A 14,478-nucleotide genomic window follows, 5' to 3' on the forward strand; every position below is an offset into this window, starting at 1 on the left:
AATCTCACCGTAGCTATTTCTCTCCCCTTGTCCATCCTCTTTCCGAGTAGATCCTTACCACCATGTCAGGTAACCAGTTCATTTTCAGCGAACCGCATCTTTCGAGCTACAGCTGACAGTACCATCGCAGGAGCAGGAGAAGGCCCTTCATGGGCGAAGCGGCGGATAGCTCCCGCTCGGCCAGTGTCGGATGCGGCGCTGCCACACGAGAGAATTTCTTCTCTGCCTCCCCAACGCACTTTTTTCTTTGTCGACGCTAAATCGTCTAGCAAAGGGAAACGTGCACATGTGATGAAACATCACATTCAAGAGAAAAAGAGGGAGCAGAGAAGATTACTTTCTCAGGCCGTGAACGGGCAAGGAGTTGGTCGACCTCGAACCCTGCCTTGGAGGAGAAGTGAGATATCGCAGGTCGCTGCAGACTCGAATGTTGTTTCTTTGAGCCGAATTGCCCCCGTCCTGGTATGTCTCAAGTGATTCCAATATAAAACCTCCGGGTTAGGGTGTCAACTGCTAAGGCGATATAGTAGAATGACGACATGTCTAGCACGAATAAAGAACCTGCGACAGAGATATATCCAGCCCTTAATCAGACGTATTGCTCGCTTTGCAACCAAATAAGCTTGAGAACGTCAAGATTGGATCCCTTTGGTACTCTACCCATGGAGCTCACGGATGAGTCTCAACAGCTGGCAGATTGCTGGACGACGAAACTTGCGTACTGGTCTGGCCAAAACAACCACATGAAAATCGCTGCTTTTCGACAAGCGATGCTCAGTCCGATGACGTTTTATGTGACAATTCTTACTTACTGTGCCAGATTTCGAGCTCACGCTTCGGGATTAAAAGAGACGCCCCAGTCCATCCAATATACGTCAACGGCAGAACGCTCTCTTCTGCGATATATCCAAGCCGCAAGCGACCCGTATGACGAGAATATCGTCATGACCTTTGCTGCGTTATCGCTCCAAGAGGAGAGATACGGGAGCAAAGAAAGGGCCGCGGAACATATGAATCAAGCGATGGTGCGGTTAAGGCCTCGTGCGGCAGATTATCCTTTCCAAAACGTATTTGTTCATTATGTGCGTTATACCATGTCTCCATGCGGCGTGGTCCGGGACGCTGTAGAAGCTTCTAAGTTATCATCCTTTCTACGCATTGCGCAATCTGCGGCCCAAGATTATCACTTTATTTACCAGGCCCCTCTCAGAAGGACCGCATTCCAGTTCTCCACGCCTCTTCATCTGATACTCTCCTCGGGGCCGCATCCGAGTCCTGTGCCGAAGGAAGAACGAAAATGGGTCGTCAATTGCGGCGCAGTGCACGATCTCTGTCGTGTCGCGTCACTGATATATATCACCTCGTCTATACTTGACTATCGTCTCTCGCCGCACAAGTGTAACCTCTTTCTTGAGGAACTGTTGCTGAAGATTAGCCAGCACAATCTCGACCGCTGGGCATCTACAGAGTCGCTTTTATGGATGCTTCTTGAGGATCCTTCAAACGTGGACTTGAAAGACCCGCGGCGTGCCTGGGTTGTGGGGGACATAATGGGAATCGTTCAAAGGCTGCCGGCGCTGCTGAAGTATCAGTTCAGTGAACTTTTACTCCGTTTTTTGATGCTGAGGCCGCCGGATCTTGAGATATCACTGGATAAATTTGAAGTAGCCCTATGGCAGCATGTCAATTCGCAGTTGGTTGTCGACTGCCACGAGTGAGCCTCATGCATAGTTATATTTCGAGTCGCGTCCGCCTGTCTCCTGCTATGTGGAAACTCGATGTTCCTTTCGGTCTCGAGGCGCAACTATAATATAGCATTGCGACAGAGTAATTTTCCTCCTAATGCTTGAGTATTTGTTGATTTCTTTTCTTTTGGCTTCATTTTCATTTTCTCCAGCGTTCTTAGTGAATCTGAATAGCCTTTTTGATTGCGGTATAGAAATCTCCTCTGTGTGTACTGCGGATACATACCTCGTAGATGTGTGAACTGGATTACCTTCCATATCATAAACACCCCACGTACAGTCAACCATATAGGCAGAAATGTCATTAATTCCATAAAGCCATACGTCCGGTTATTGTCCTAGAAGGCCCGTATCCAAGGTTAATAGCGCGGTATAGAGCAAGGAAGAGCGTGACCTGTCCAGCAACCGGCAAGGCTTATCATCACCTAATATCGCTATGGTTTTCTATAACGGGCCATAGATGCAGGAGTGCAACGCTAAAGAAAGAGAAAAAGAGGTTATTGTAGACATGCCTGGTATCATATAGGCATTTCCCGGGAAGGCGTGAAATTATTGTTGTAACATTCCCTTAACCCTATATGGTAATTGGATGACAGGCCGATATCAATTTCCTCCAGCTTTCGACATAATAAGATCATAAAACCAACACCAGGAAGAGGTGATGGATACAAAATAAAAACAATGGCGAAATCTCTAGATTCTGTAGAAATTTTTTCAACAAAAGGTAGAAGCACAACCAATCAAAACTAACAAGGTAGACTGGAATGGCAAAAAGGTTCCCTACCGGTGAGCCCAAACCCAGTGGTACGTCCTTTTGCCGCGCGGGAACCCGGGTTTCGTGAACCTTCTGCTCTCGTTTATTGGGGTTCTTCAGGCGTGGCTTGGTAGATTACAGTACCATTCGGCCACAGGCCCTGGGTTTGTCACACGCTCTCTTTCTCCTGACGGGTATTATGTTCATTCTCCAATGCGTTACTGTTGAAGAGCTTATTTGGAGAGCATAGCCAGGGCATCAGGTGTCACTGGTGAAAAGGAAAAGCTGATTCAACGACCTTGATAAAATGTTGATGATATGCCTTGAGATTGAATGTTTGAGGGGCAAGTGTTTCACCTAACTAGTTTGATTATTGCTTGGTCCTGGAGGTTATATACCGATTATCAGGGGCCATGGATTATAGAAAGGGCCAATGACCTATGAGAGAATCCGGAACGGTCTCGCACTTTGTTGTTTAAATTGATAATTGAAGTTTATATCAAGCATTTCCAATGAGATATCAACGTCAATATCAACATGACAGCATTGCTCAAACGCACAAACTTCTAGGTGTCCATTGAAATCACAAATTCACACTCTCGGGCTTTTTGATTGATTTTCCCAAGGGGGCCAAAGGGAATCCAGGCGAAGTCTCTTCATTACTTAGGAGGTGACTTCTATCATAGCGGTGACGAATATGGATGGAAGCGGTGTCTACTTCCCCGCGCGCCTGGTTGATCGCTGCGAGGCCATAGCCTTTTAGCGGCCACGCTAACGAACGAGTGAAGGTCCCTGCCTGCATGGGTGGAGGATGTGGCAAAGGTCCCGGATTGGAGCAACGAATGTTGAATTGTCATTCCCTGGTTCATTGTCAAAGCGTGCATTTCCCAGTGTCAGGGGTACTCCGGACGGAGCCCTCGCGGTGGATGGTTACGTATTCTTCTACGGAGTACGGAGTACTCCGTACTGTTGAGGTCGATGTGGTGAATATACATATGAAAGCTGCGTAGCAAACACTCCCTACTGAGGTCCTGCGTGAGCTGCGTGTGGGCGGCGTGCGAGGATCGCCCAAGAGCAAGAAATCAGGGCACTCCGTGATGCGAGGAAATTTGGCGATCGACTTAAGGTTCCTTCAGCCAGCCAGCAAATCTCCGCAAGATCGGCCAATAGGGACGCGGATTTCAGACCCCGTGATTTCCCGGTGGGGACCGCATCGGCGGAAGAATAATGATCCGGTCAATCAGCATGTCGCAGCCAAGCCACACGGCTCCACCCGCTGCCGAAAACAGGCATGGCGTGTCTTACTAAGCAGGTGTGGCGAGACCTGGATCCGTGGCTAGCTTGGCGGGGAAGCTTCCCATGAGCCAGCGACTGGCACCAGCGCAACACACCACGCTTAATATCGATCGCCCGGCCTTTTGCTCCTTTCAATCACCTCCTCGCACGCGGCGCTGCGCTTGTCTTCTTGTCCCTCGTTTGCCTCTCTTTTTTATTGTTGCCCAGTCACTCCCTCACTCATTTCCTTTTCTTTTCCTTTCTCTGCTGCCCGTGATTTTGCTGTACCAGGGGGCCAATTCCTCCTTGTTTACCCTATATCAGGGCCCTATCACATTTTTTTTTTCTTCTTTGACAGGTGTGTGCTGGCTGTTGAGCAACCATGGACACCTTCGTCCAGTTCGCCAAACGGGCGGTATGTTCATTGCCTCTCATGAATACCCCTTTTTGTCTTCCTGTTCATGTACTCCATAGGGAGTACAGAACTCTTGCTGACCGTATCTCGTTCCAATGCCTAGGACGATGAAGACCCCCAGAACGCCTCCAATTCGGCATCGGGTCTTGTCTCCACCCTGCTTCCGACCCTCGTCATCTCAGGTGCGATGCTCCTGCTCTTCGTAATCCTGCGCCGCAGCGAACGGAGGCAGTATGCTCCCAGAACCTACATTGGCGCTCTGCGTGAGCAGGAACGCACTCCCGCTCCCGAACCTGGCTTCTTCGGCTGGATCCTGTCCATGCTGAAGCTGCCAGATACCTATGTGCTTCGTCATCACTCAATGGATGCTTATCTGCTTCTGCGCTACCTAAAGATTGCCACCAGCATCTGCCTTGTTGGCTGCTTCATCACCTGGCCCGTCCTCTTCCCCGTCAATGCAACTGGCGGAGGTGGGAAGGTGCAGTTGGATATTTTGTCCTTTGGCAATGTCACGGGCAATCTAAGCCGATACTACGCCCATACATTCATCGCCTGGATTTTCATTTGTATGTTTTACAAAAGTCATGCCGGTCCAAGTAGTGGAGATGATCGATAAGCTGACAAACCTTATAGCTTTCGTTTTCTTTATGGTTACCCGCGAAAACATTTACTTCATCAATCTACGCCAAGCTTACTTCTTCTCTCCTCTCTATTCTGGGCGTATCTCTTCTAAGACTGTTCTTTTCACGGCTGTGCCCGATGAATATCTTGACGAGGCCCGAATCAGGAAGATGTACGGAGAGGACAAGGTCAAGAACGTTTGGCTTGTTCCGAACATCGACCAACTTCTGGAAAAGGTTGAAGAGCGCGACGGCGCTGCCTTCAAGCTCGAGGGCGCTGAGACTAAACTAATCAAACTTGCAACCGCTGCCCGCGTTAAGGCTACAAAAGGGCAACAAAGCGACGAAGAAGGACAGCAAACCAATCTCGCCTTTGGATCTGATGAAACAGACGGAGAATCCGGCTCAGTTGCAGCTAAATGGATAAAGCCTTCTGAAAGACCCACTCACAGACTCAAGCCGATCATCGGCAAGAAGGTTGACACCATCAATTGGGCTCGCGGAGAGATTGAGCGTCTCAATCCTGAAATTGAATCTCTGCAGGAGAAGCTTCGTGCCGGTGAAGCCGAACATATCTCCTCAGTTTTCGTTGAGTTTTACACGCAAAATGACGCACAGGCTGCATATCAAATGCGTATGTCCCTCCTTTTTACTTTTTATTCCTCTGCATTTGCCGCGCATGAAATCAATGTTAACCTGCGTTCATAGTGGCGCATCATCAGCCGCTGCACATGGCCCCACGCTACATTGGTTTGAACCCTGAGGACATTATCTGGTCAAACTTGCGCATCAAATGGTGGGAGCTTATCATTCGAAATGCTGCTACTATCGCCGCTGTTGTCGCATTGATTATTTTCTGGGCAATTCCTGTTGCCGTCGTCGGTGCTATCTCCAACATCAACTTTCTCACTAACAAAGTGCCGTTCCTTGCCTTTATCAAGGACTGCCCTCCGGTAATTCTCGGTGTTATCACAGCACTTCTCCCTTCCATTCTTTTGGCGGTTCTCATGGCTCTACTGCCTATTGTTCTCCGACGTAAGTGATCGCCTTATCCCTCCGACATATTGGATCGTGAACTGACCTGTCTTAGTCCTAGCAAGACTCGGAGGCGTGCCAACCGCAGCAGCCGTTGAGTTGCGAACCCAAAATTTCTATTTCGGTTTCCAAGTTGTCCAGGTCTTCTTGGTCACAACCATTGCCTCAGCGGCATCCAGTGCTGTGACTAAAATTATTCAAAAGCCACAGGAAGCTGCTTCCTTGCTCGCCGAGAACATCCCTAAGGCTTCTAACTTTTACATTGCGTATTTTATCCTGCAGGGCTTGACATTCAGTTCTGGTGCTCTCTTGCAAATCGCAGGCCTTGTTATCTCGAAGATCCTGGGTACACTCTTGGATAATACCCCCCGAAAGATGTACAAGAGATGGTCGACCCTGGCTGGTATGGGCTGGGGAACCGTGTTCCCTGTACTTACTAACCTTTGCGTTATTGGTATGGAATTATTGACGGCGCATTACTATTCTATATTTGCTAACCGATTTGTAGCTATTACGTATTCCGCTATCGCACCTCTGGTGATGGGCTTCGCTACTATCGGGCTGTACCTCTTCTACCTCGCGTACAGATACAACATGCTTTATGTGACGAACGCCAACATCGATACCAAAGGCATGGTCTATCCTCGAGCACTGCAACATACAACCGTTGGTTGCTATCTCTTGATCGTTTGTCTCATTGGTCTATTTGCTATTGGAACTGCATCCGATCGTCGTGCCTTGGGTCCAATGATCCTGATGATCATCTTTGGTGTCTTCACAATCATATATCACTATTCGCTGATCCAGGCCGTGACACCTTTGCTAAACTATCTGCCGAAGAACTTGGAAACCGAGGACGACGGACCTCTATCTCCTCAGCCTAGTCATCAAGAAGCCGGTCCAAGCGACGCCGAAAAGGGAATGTCGAACGGCACCGCCGAACCACCGATGCCCAAGGTCAACCCCATCGTCAAGTTTTTCCAGCCGCAAATATATGCCAACTATCAGACCCTGCGTAAACTGGTTCCTCACGATTTCGCCGATACGACTTACCCACCTGAAATTGAGAAAAATGCTTATTACCATCCATCCATTGGGTCGACACCACCGCTACTCTGGATTCCCCGGGATGCTGGTGGCATCAGCAAACAAGAAGTGGCGCATTCATCGAGGGTTATCCCAATCACTGATGAAGATGCCTTCATTGATGACAATGGCAAGATTTCATGGAATGAAGAGAAAGGTGTCCCACCAATTTACAAAGAGAAAATTTACTACTAAACCCAAAGTGAACGCTTTTCTCGGGATTTCTATCTGTTAATGTTCTTAAATTTCGGGAATTCTCATAAATATGAGGCAAAAGGAAAAGAGAGTGCGCGGCATGTACATATCACTCCACGATTGATTCTCTGCCTTTGTGTGAAGATGGTGTTTGGATGTCAGGTTTTGGTTCACTGATACCCCCAATTTTTTTTTTCTCGAGAGAGAAACAAACACTGACTGCAAAATTCACGTACTGTCAAGTTAATATTTATGAGGTTTAATAAGTAATAATGAATGTGAGGCTCGCCTCTTTCGTTTCTTGGATATCACGGGATCGCTATCCGTCCTCGCCTCACTTTTCCGCTCAGTATTTAAAGCATCTCTCTACCAACTACTGGCCATCCAACTTTCAACATGAAATGAGTTGACCTGGTTGGTATGGAGTGAGAGCCAGGCGAAATGCAAGGTAAGCATCTCAATTCGATCAATTCCTTGAAGAAGAATCTATTCTGGCTATGGGGCAGAAAGGGGCAATATGGAGTCCCATAATAATCCCAAGCACCGAGAGCAAAAACAAGGGTATCAAGCTTTCATTTAAAGCAAAGGAAAGGGCATTAAAATAAAAAACGGTCCCCACCATCTTCGCAAGAGACCAGACCGCCTACGGAGTAGAGACTCCACCTTACCGAGCCATAGCGCCGAGCAGAACCCAGAATAAAGGAGAAAGCCATGGAGGCTAAAAAGAAAGCGTCCGTCCTTAAAGCCAAGACTCCATACGAGCGTGTCCTCATCCCGAAGCTCTCTATTCTTCGCCTGCGCTTTGCTGTTGCTGTCGTTATGCATCGCTCTCCGTGCGAGTAAGGGAGCTCGAATGGCCATGTTCCCGCCAGGCTTGGGTGTTGTTGGCGGTGAGAATGACTATGTTCTCCGCTTCGGTGACCGTGTTGTCTTTTACCGTAAAAGGGTCAGACATCGAGGTATCAGCGAAGTCGAAGGGGGCGTTCTCCTTGTCATCACTTGCTGGTGAGTCCCAGAAGAGATTGGCCTGTGCGGACTAGAGCTAGTGGAAGGCTGGGATCCTGATAAATGGTGAATGGCCTTGAGGAGTTGGGGCGATCGCGGGGTGGAACCGTCCATGCCACAGAGGACCGGTAGGGGGATTCGTACGTGTTCATAGGGCATCGGTTATGGACAGCTCTGTCTCCATCGCTGTCTCCACGAGGTTAGGGGAAGTTGAAGCCTCGTTAAGGATGACTTCATAACGTCAGATTGTTGAAGAAATGGCCATCAAGGTTAACGGCATTGGAATACATTGATGCTCAGGAAAGCAATCGTCGCTATGGCCTACAGGCGGAATTGATGAATGCCTTACATAGGGTTACTGACGTTGTTAATGACCTAGTTGCTCACTTTATCGATATGTGGAACGATCCAAAGACTAGCAACATGTTTCACATGCGAACTTAAAAGCAGATTTCCATGATGCGCGCAAGGTTACCATGGATGTGGAGCGCAAGCACCTTTGCTGTCAATCAGAACAGTAATATGAGCTTGCGCAGCCTGACAGATCTCTGTAACAGCAATCTTAGCGATGATGCTTATTTATCCATATGCATTGATGAGCTTGACTTTAATGCATGGCTTGACATCCTCTCTGATGACATTGGATTTGACAGGCAAAGACACCATATTGTGGTCAACCTAACGTTGAACTACAGAAGATAAAGGATAAGCTTGTTGCTGTACGGGGAATAGATAGGATTGACGCTATTTGGTAACGGGTGCGGAGAGGAGATCCTGGGCCTTCTCCCTTATCGCCTGGCGAGTTTGCCGCAGTATCTTGGTTGGCTCCTTGCGGGTGAGGAAATTGAAAAAGAGCGATAGCTCCGTGTCTGCCAGCGACATAGCTGTTTGCTGGGTGATTGTTTTCTGGCTGGTATTGATGGTCATGCTCATTTTTCTTTGTGATATATTTAGTAGCATTCTCACATTGAGAGCTACTAATATCGGGATCCTGACATCGCACAAGTCAGTCAGGAGGCAAAGACGACCAAGGCTTCATGGCAGCGCACCTCAAAGACGTCAAAGTCCTAGTTGGCATTGTTCACTGGATTTGCTCTTTCTGTCACTGCGCGCTGGGCCTACTTGATCGAAGCATATGGGTTAGCAAAGAGGTAATTTGCGGCACAACAACAGCGGATGAACCTCTTACTTGTTCCTCAATATCTTGGGCAAGTTCAGATTCTACAGGGTCGATCAGAGCAGCCCCTCGGGCATGTTGACGCGTGATTAACGTCAACATCGCCTTCCCTTTGGCCGGAGGTCGTACTTGACCTACCAAGGGGAAGAAAATGAAATGACTACTTACGCGAGGCAACCAAAAATTCCATGCATGGACTCGGCGGGCAGGATGTGTCAAAGTGAAGGTGCTGTGGACTTCATCATCACCATCATATCCAGAGCTCTGGTCGAAGTTGTAGCTCGAATCAGACTTGGTATCGTCATTATCTTCATACTCGAGGATACCGATGTCCATGTTGCTTGGGCTGCTAGTAGCTTCGTCGAGCCAACAGTATAGATAGGGACGAGAGTTGTGAAGAAAAAGATGAGGATCATTGGAAATGAAAGTGGAGAGTGATCCTGAGAGAGAGCAAAAGAGGAGAAGAAGTGTATGTAGGAATTGCGTGGGAAAAAAGCGGGAGTATGTCCCAGTGGACGCTTACTCAAGTGGTCCACTGGCTGTCCTGAAAAGGCAAGGGACCCGCCGAGATTGATGGGTACGCCATGCTTGATAATGATGACCAAATGTTCTGGGAAGAGCGCACTGCAGTGGAGAGGCTCTTGGTACTAAGTCCTAAGAATACAGGAGACTATGATGGATAATGTCTCCGCAACAAAGAGCACAGTACCTCTCCTTGCGTGTAGAACACCCAGAAAGGCAGTGGTATCCAGAGAATGTCACAAATGGGAATGATACATCTTGGGAGGACAGTGGATGCAGGCGTGGGCAGTCTGGGTCTAGATCTTGGCTCATTGTAAATGGGAATACTAAGAGAAGGAGGATGGACTGTGATCTTGATGTGAGGTTGCATCTTGAATGCTACAACATGGCGGGAGGAAGATGAACCTGAACAGGACCAAGACATGAATGACCCTGAAAGACAGACTCTTCCGCAAGTCGAAGAACCCAACAGCCCAGCGACCAACCGAGTCGCCCCGACCAAGAGCAAGGCGTCCGGCGGGAAAAGAGCGGGACGCCTGGGCAGATATGCCCTATCAGGGCTAGCTGCTCTTATGCTGTCGGCATCAAGAATGCTGTGAATGTGTCAGGAGAGGGTAGAAAGTCTAGGATACCAGATGTAGATAGCAAAGCCGAGAGAGAAACTGCACGCACAGGAATTGGATGCGACGAGAAGGTGTGTAAGGAGCTTTGGAGCAAAAAAGCTTTCTGCAGTTGGGACGGAAGACATTACATGGCATTTCAGATATAGGTGCTGCTTAGATAGAAGCAAAATGTTGACCATCAATGACTTGATAATAGTGCTTTTCACCAAGATTCCCTGCTCTGCTTTCTTGTAGTGTACTGCAGATTGATGATATGAGAGGCAGCATCCACCAAGGATGGACGGCCATGATATTCAGACTTGAACAGAAGAGTAGCCTACAACCGAGCAAGGCCAGAAGAGAACAGTTTCTGCCACAATGCGAAAGAGCGTACTCTCTTGGAAGTGCAAGACGCATCCATTGGATCAATGGTAACTAATGGCTGGGTAACTCTATCGGCAATTGAAGAAAAACATATTCCTTTAACAGGATTGTACCAAATGAACAGTGAGGATGTGGTGATCCCAAAGCTGGAATCACGAGCTTCATCGGGATGAGAATATAGAATAAAAATGAAACAGGAACTCCGTAGCGGAATTGGTTTTTGAACACGCATATAATGAGGCTGGAAGACAATTAGATCCCTAACTTCAGCCATGATGACCACCAGATGAAAACGCAACTGGATAATGGCAGACCAAAATGCATTTGCTTAACTCGGGAAGGCGTACTCCAAAGGTCCATAAGAGAAATGCAGATTCAAAATTCGGGGTTTGGCATTTCAAGGCTGTAACTCCTTGTCTACTAGCACAAGTCTGCCATCGCCATCGCATAGGGTACTTTTACGTCGTAAGTAAATAGTCCAAACTATACAAGCCATATGCTGATGCACGGAGTGCCGATGTTGGCTGTATCCCATAGATACCGAAAAAGTTTATGCCGGAAACACAATGTCCTCCTCCGTGCGCAGACAGGAGGCAATACTTCGCACAGGTAGCGATTCAAGGGGCAGAAAATGACTCAGTTGACAATTGTATCCGGAAACGACAAAATCTTCAACAGCTTGACGTTATCCATTTTCAAAAGCTGACGCCACTGATGAAAGGAGCTTCGATAACCGGTGTAGTGGGAACTATTCCCAGTCCGGCCAAAGGAAAGGTTGCTGAGAGCTACCTGGATCCGGAGCTTGCGAGGTCTGGATAGATGTGAAAGTCTGCAGTGCTCGTCGCTTGGCGGTTGCATTTGGCGTCATCGAATTCATCGCCGGAAAATTCGCTTTCTGGCGGAGGAGGAAGCGTCAGAGAGCAAGAAGATGAGCAGATGACCCTTACAGCCTTCTTGCATCCAACCCTCTGCAGCTGAGATTGCAGAAGCTGAAGTTGGCAGAGCTGGCGCAGGTCGCTGCTCCAGGGGGCGAGAGGCAGGTGTCGTGTACCCTGTATCGATGTACTCCATACGTACTATGTATTTAAGCTGTATGGTGTATTAATTACATACCCACCATACATACACGTTTGATTACAATACAGTTCAGTAATATAGCACCCAGTCACGTTGCAGAAAGCCCGGGCGCCGGCGGCCAGACCGTCTAAAGGCGGAAGTGTCTTTTTTCCCCGCAAAAAGTGATCTGTCTCGCGCTGAATCTTGAGTGGGCGTGGGCAAATTCAAATTCCACCGGCCCAATGCTTAATGCCAACCTAATTTCTCCCAAAAAGCCCAACGAGGCGTGCTCTAAACGTGCTTCGCCCGCGCGCACACAGGTTGCTCCTCGTCAGCAGGTGGCGGGGGAGAAGGGGGGAGCCTTCAGCCAAGTATGTATCATGTCGATGAAGTCCGCAGTCACGATGCAGCGGATGTAGGAGACGGTCTTCCGAGGAAAAAGAGCAGCCCACACGGCCCTTGGGAGAATTTCGAGCAGCCGAGAAGAAGCACGCCATGCATTCAGCCGGACGGCGTTCGGATCTTCCTTCTAGAAAGCTTGGCGCCTCCGAAGAGGATTTCAGAGTCAATAAGATGTCGCTGGGCAGACAATTTTCCAAGATCATGCACCTGCGGCCAATCGGACGCCCCAGCCTCTTCGTTGACTCAAGAGACAACATCGAGAGAAGCATGGCGACGCATCGTCAAAGCTCCTGTGGCACCCCTCCCGGACCACGCCCATCCGCCCAATGGCTAGATGATCTGCCATGAACTATTAAAGTCTGGGAACCAGGTTCAGGAGGTCAGGAAAGAGTTCGATCTCGCCTTAAGCCCCAAGTTCCAGATTGCCTGATTTCCCAAGATACAAACAGCTCCCGATCTAATTTTGAAACAAAAAGAAAAGAAAGATTGACCCGATCACACACTGTTACCTCTCTCTTTTCCTCGCAAAAGATGGGACAGTGCTCAGGAGTCACATGACAGCCGACAGATACCTCAGTGCCAATCGAGGGCTGCCGTCTCCTCCATCGGGCCCCCCGCCAACCGATCATAGTACTCCATAGTGAGTGGACCAAACCGCCTCCACAGAATGACAGAGAAGGCCGAAGTCGAAAAGCCTTTTCGCTGGCTGCAGATCATCAGTTGGCATCCGAATCAAAATCTTGAGGCCAAAGAGGGCCTGGCCTTGTTCGTCCCCATCCCTCTCCCGAATTTTGATTGCTCCAGATCCTGCACGACATCGCATCCTCCGGCCCCATTTCTCCGTTGTCCGGACGGAGGACTCCGTAAAACGCTCTCAAGTTTCAACTCCCCCGCGAGCCTGAGCAGCTGGGCTTTCTCATTCGCACACGTTATGCCCACCCCAGGGAGCAAACTGCAATATTTACCCCGTAAGGGTACTCCTGGACATCCAAAGGGGAGAAGATCTGATGACCCATATCGACTTGATGAGTCGCACCTCAGATTTGGTTTTCATTTATTTATTTATTTACTTATTTTTTTTTTTTTTTCGTTTTTTCTCTTAATTTTTAATTTTTTTTATTTTTACCCATTCTCTTCTTTGCTTTTTCTGCGAAGCTCGTCGGAAAGATCCGGGCGACATGTACAACATGTGGGCAAGGCCACCAGTTCGCGGGCGTCGAACTTGAAACCGAGATTAAAATTACCGCTGCCTGCTGCGTGCGATCCCACACAGGTTTGTCCCTCTCGCAGCAGCAGGACATCCATACTACCTGCTAGTACGAGGTGTGTATGTAATGATACTCCGTGCTCCGTACAGCCCCGTCTTTCCGTGTCTTGGCGCTCCGTTGACCCTTGCCCAGAAACGGTATAAGCCGCAGGCGGGGAGCGGATTCCGCGACGGGTGCGCTAAGTGGACCGGGGTTGCCTCTCCACCGTCTTGGCCCACATCCCGGGCCCTGCTCGCAACCGTAAACCCGCTTGTAAAACCGGCGTCATGAATCGCCAATCTTAACATAACTCACATATGAATGTTCTCCGAACGACTGCGAATTGGGGGGGAAAAAAATTGTCTTCTCCCTCCTGTAGAGCGTTCTCTCTGTAATTATCAGCCGATCTGCGCCTAGGCGGGGACAGGATCGGCAAAACGGTCGCGAGTCCACACAACCGTCCCCGGCTTACCATTTCAAGTATTCTCACTTTCGTTGTATACAAAGTATCTTCGGCGCAATGGTGCAACGACTCAGCGTGATAAACATCTCGATTTGTCACCGAATGTACGGAGTACAAGTACTGTGATAATTTTGGTATCGTCCACCATTTCAGAACCTAGCCGTCGAAAGGCGAGAACAAGAGTTTCCGTCCCACGGCGGTATCCAGCTTTCCGGGTAAGCCGACATTGATGAGAAGATCAGGGGCAGGCCCTCACTCTCGCTTCCCCCGTCTCCTGTCGTATAAATCCTTCCATGAATTTTCTCAGCAAATTCGACTTATCATCAAAATATATTAAAGGAGGGCAGGGTTACACTCCTTTTTGAGTCCTTGGGGATCTGATCTGATCTAGCCTAGAAACGCCGCGAAAAAAAAAAAAAAAAAAAAAAAAAAAATATTCTGACAGGTGCAAGTCGAAAACAAGCGACCGTGCCGCGGGATGCTTGATAGCAATCG

The 14,478-nt window shown here is 48.7% G+C and overlaps 3 protein-coding genes across 3 annotated transcripts; 2 read left to right on the plus strand and 1 right to left on the minus strand.

The window, feature by feature from the left end:
* Positions 1-62: 62 nt before the first annotated feature.
* D8B26_002413 (uncharacterized protein) lies at positions 63-1,840 on the plus strand (the record flags this gene model as incomplete). The annotated part of the gene is made up of 3 exons (XM_003066315.2): positions 63-69; positions 131-462; positions 531-1,840. 3 exons carry the CDS (start codon positions 63-65, stop codon positions 1,716-1,718), a joined length of 1,527 nt encoding a protein of 508 aa, XP_003066361.2. The 3' UTR covers positions 1,719-1,840.
* A 2,118-nt stretch (positions 1,841-3,958) lies between these two features.
* Positions 3,959-7,431, plus strand: D8B26_002414 (uncharacterized protein). The gene is made up of 6 exons (XM_003066316.2): positions 3,959-4,189; positions 4,293-4,755; positions 4,823-5,443; positions 5,518-5,844; positions 5,900-6,298; positions 6,353-7,431. The coding sequence occupies exons 1-6, from the start codon at positions 4,157-4,159 to the stop codon at positions 7,123-7,125; spliced, it is 2,616 nt and encodes an 871-aa protein (XP_003066362.1). The 5' UTR covers positions 3,959-4,156; the 3' UTR covers positions 7,126-7,431.
* Positions 7,432-9,197: 1,766 nt separating this feature from the next.
* D8B26_002415 (uncharacterized protein) lies at positions 9,198-9,643 on the minus strand (the record flags this gene model as incomplete). The annotated part of the gene is made up of 2 exons (XM_066123824.1): positions 9,198-9,248; positions 9,320-9,643. 2 exons carry the CDS (start codon positions 9,641-9,643, stop codon positions 9,198-9,200), a joined length of 375 nt encoding a protein of 124 aa, XP_065979899.1.
* Between the last annotated feature and the right edge of the window lie 4,835 nt (positions 9,644-14,478).

The sequence above is a fragment of the Coccidioides posadasii genome, chromosome 1, assembly GCF_018416015.2.
Source record: "Coccidioides posadasii str. Silveira chromosome 1, complete sequence".
Taxonomy (NCBI): Eukaryota; Fungi; Ascomycota; class Eurotiomycetes; order Onygenales; family Onygenaceae; genus Coccidioides; species Coccidioides posadasii.

Coding starts and splice junctions, on each gene's coding strand:
- D8B26_002414 (XM_003066316.2), top strand. CDS start 4,157: ATGGACACCTTCGTCCAGTTCGCCAAACGGGCG. Junction 5,845..5,899: donor ACTGCCTATTGTTCTCCGAC/GTAAGTGATCGC, acceptor GACCTGTCTTAG/TCCTAGCAAGACTCGGAGGC. Junction 6,299..6,352: donor TACTAACCTTTGCGTTATTG/GTATGGAATTAT, acceptor ACCGATTTGTAG/CTATTACGTATTCCGCTATC.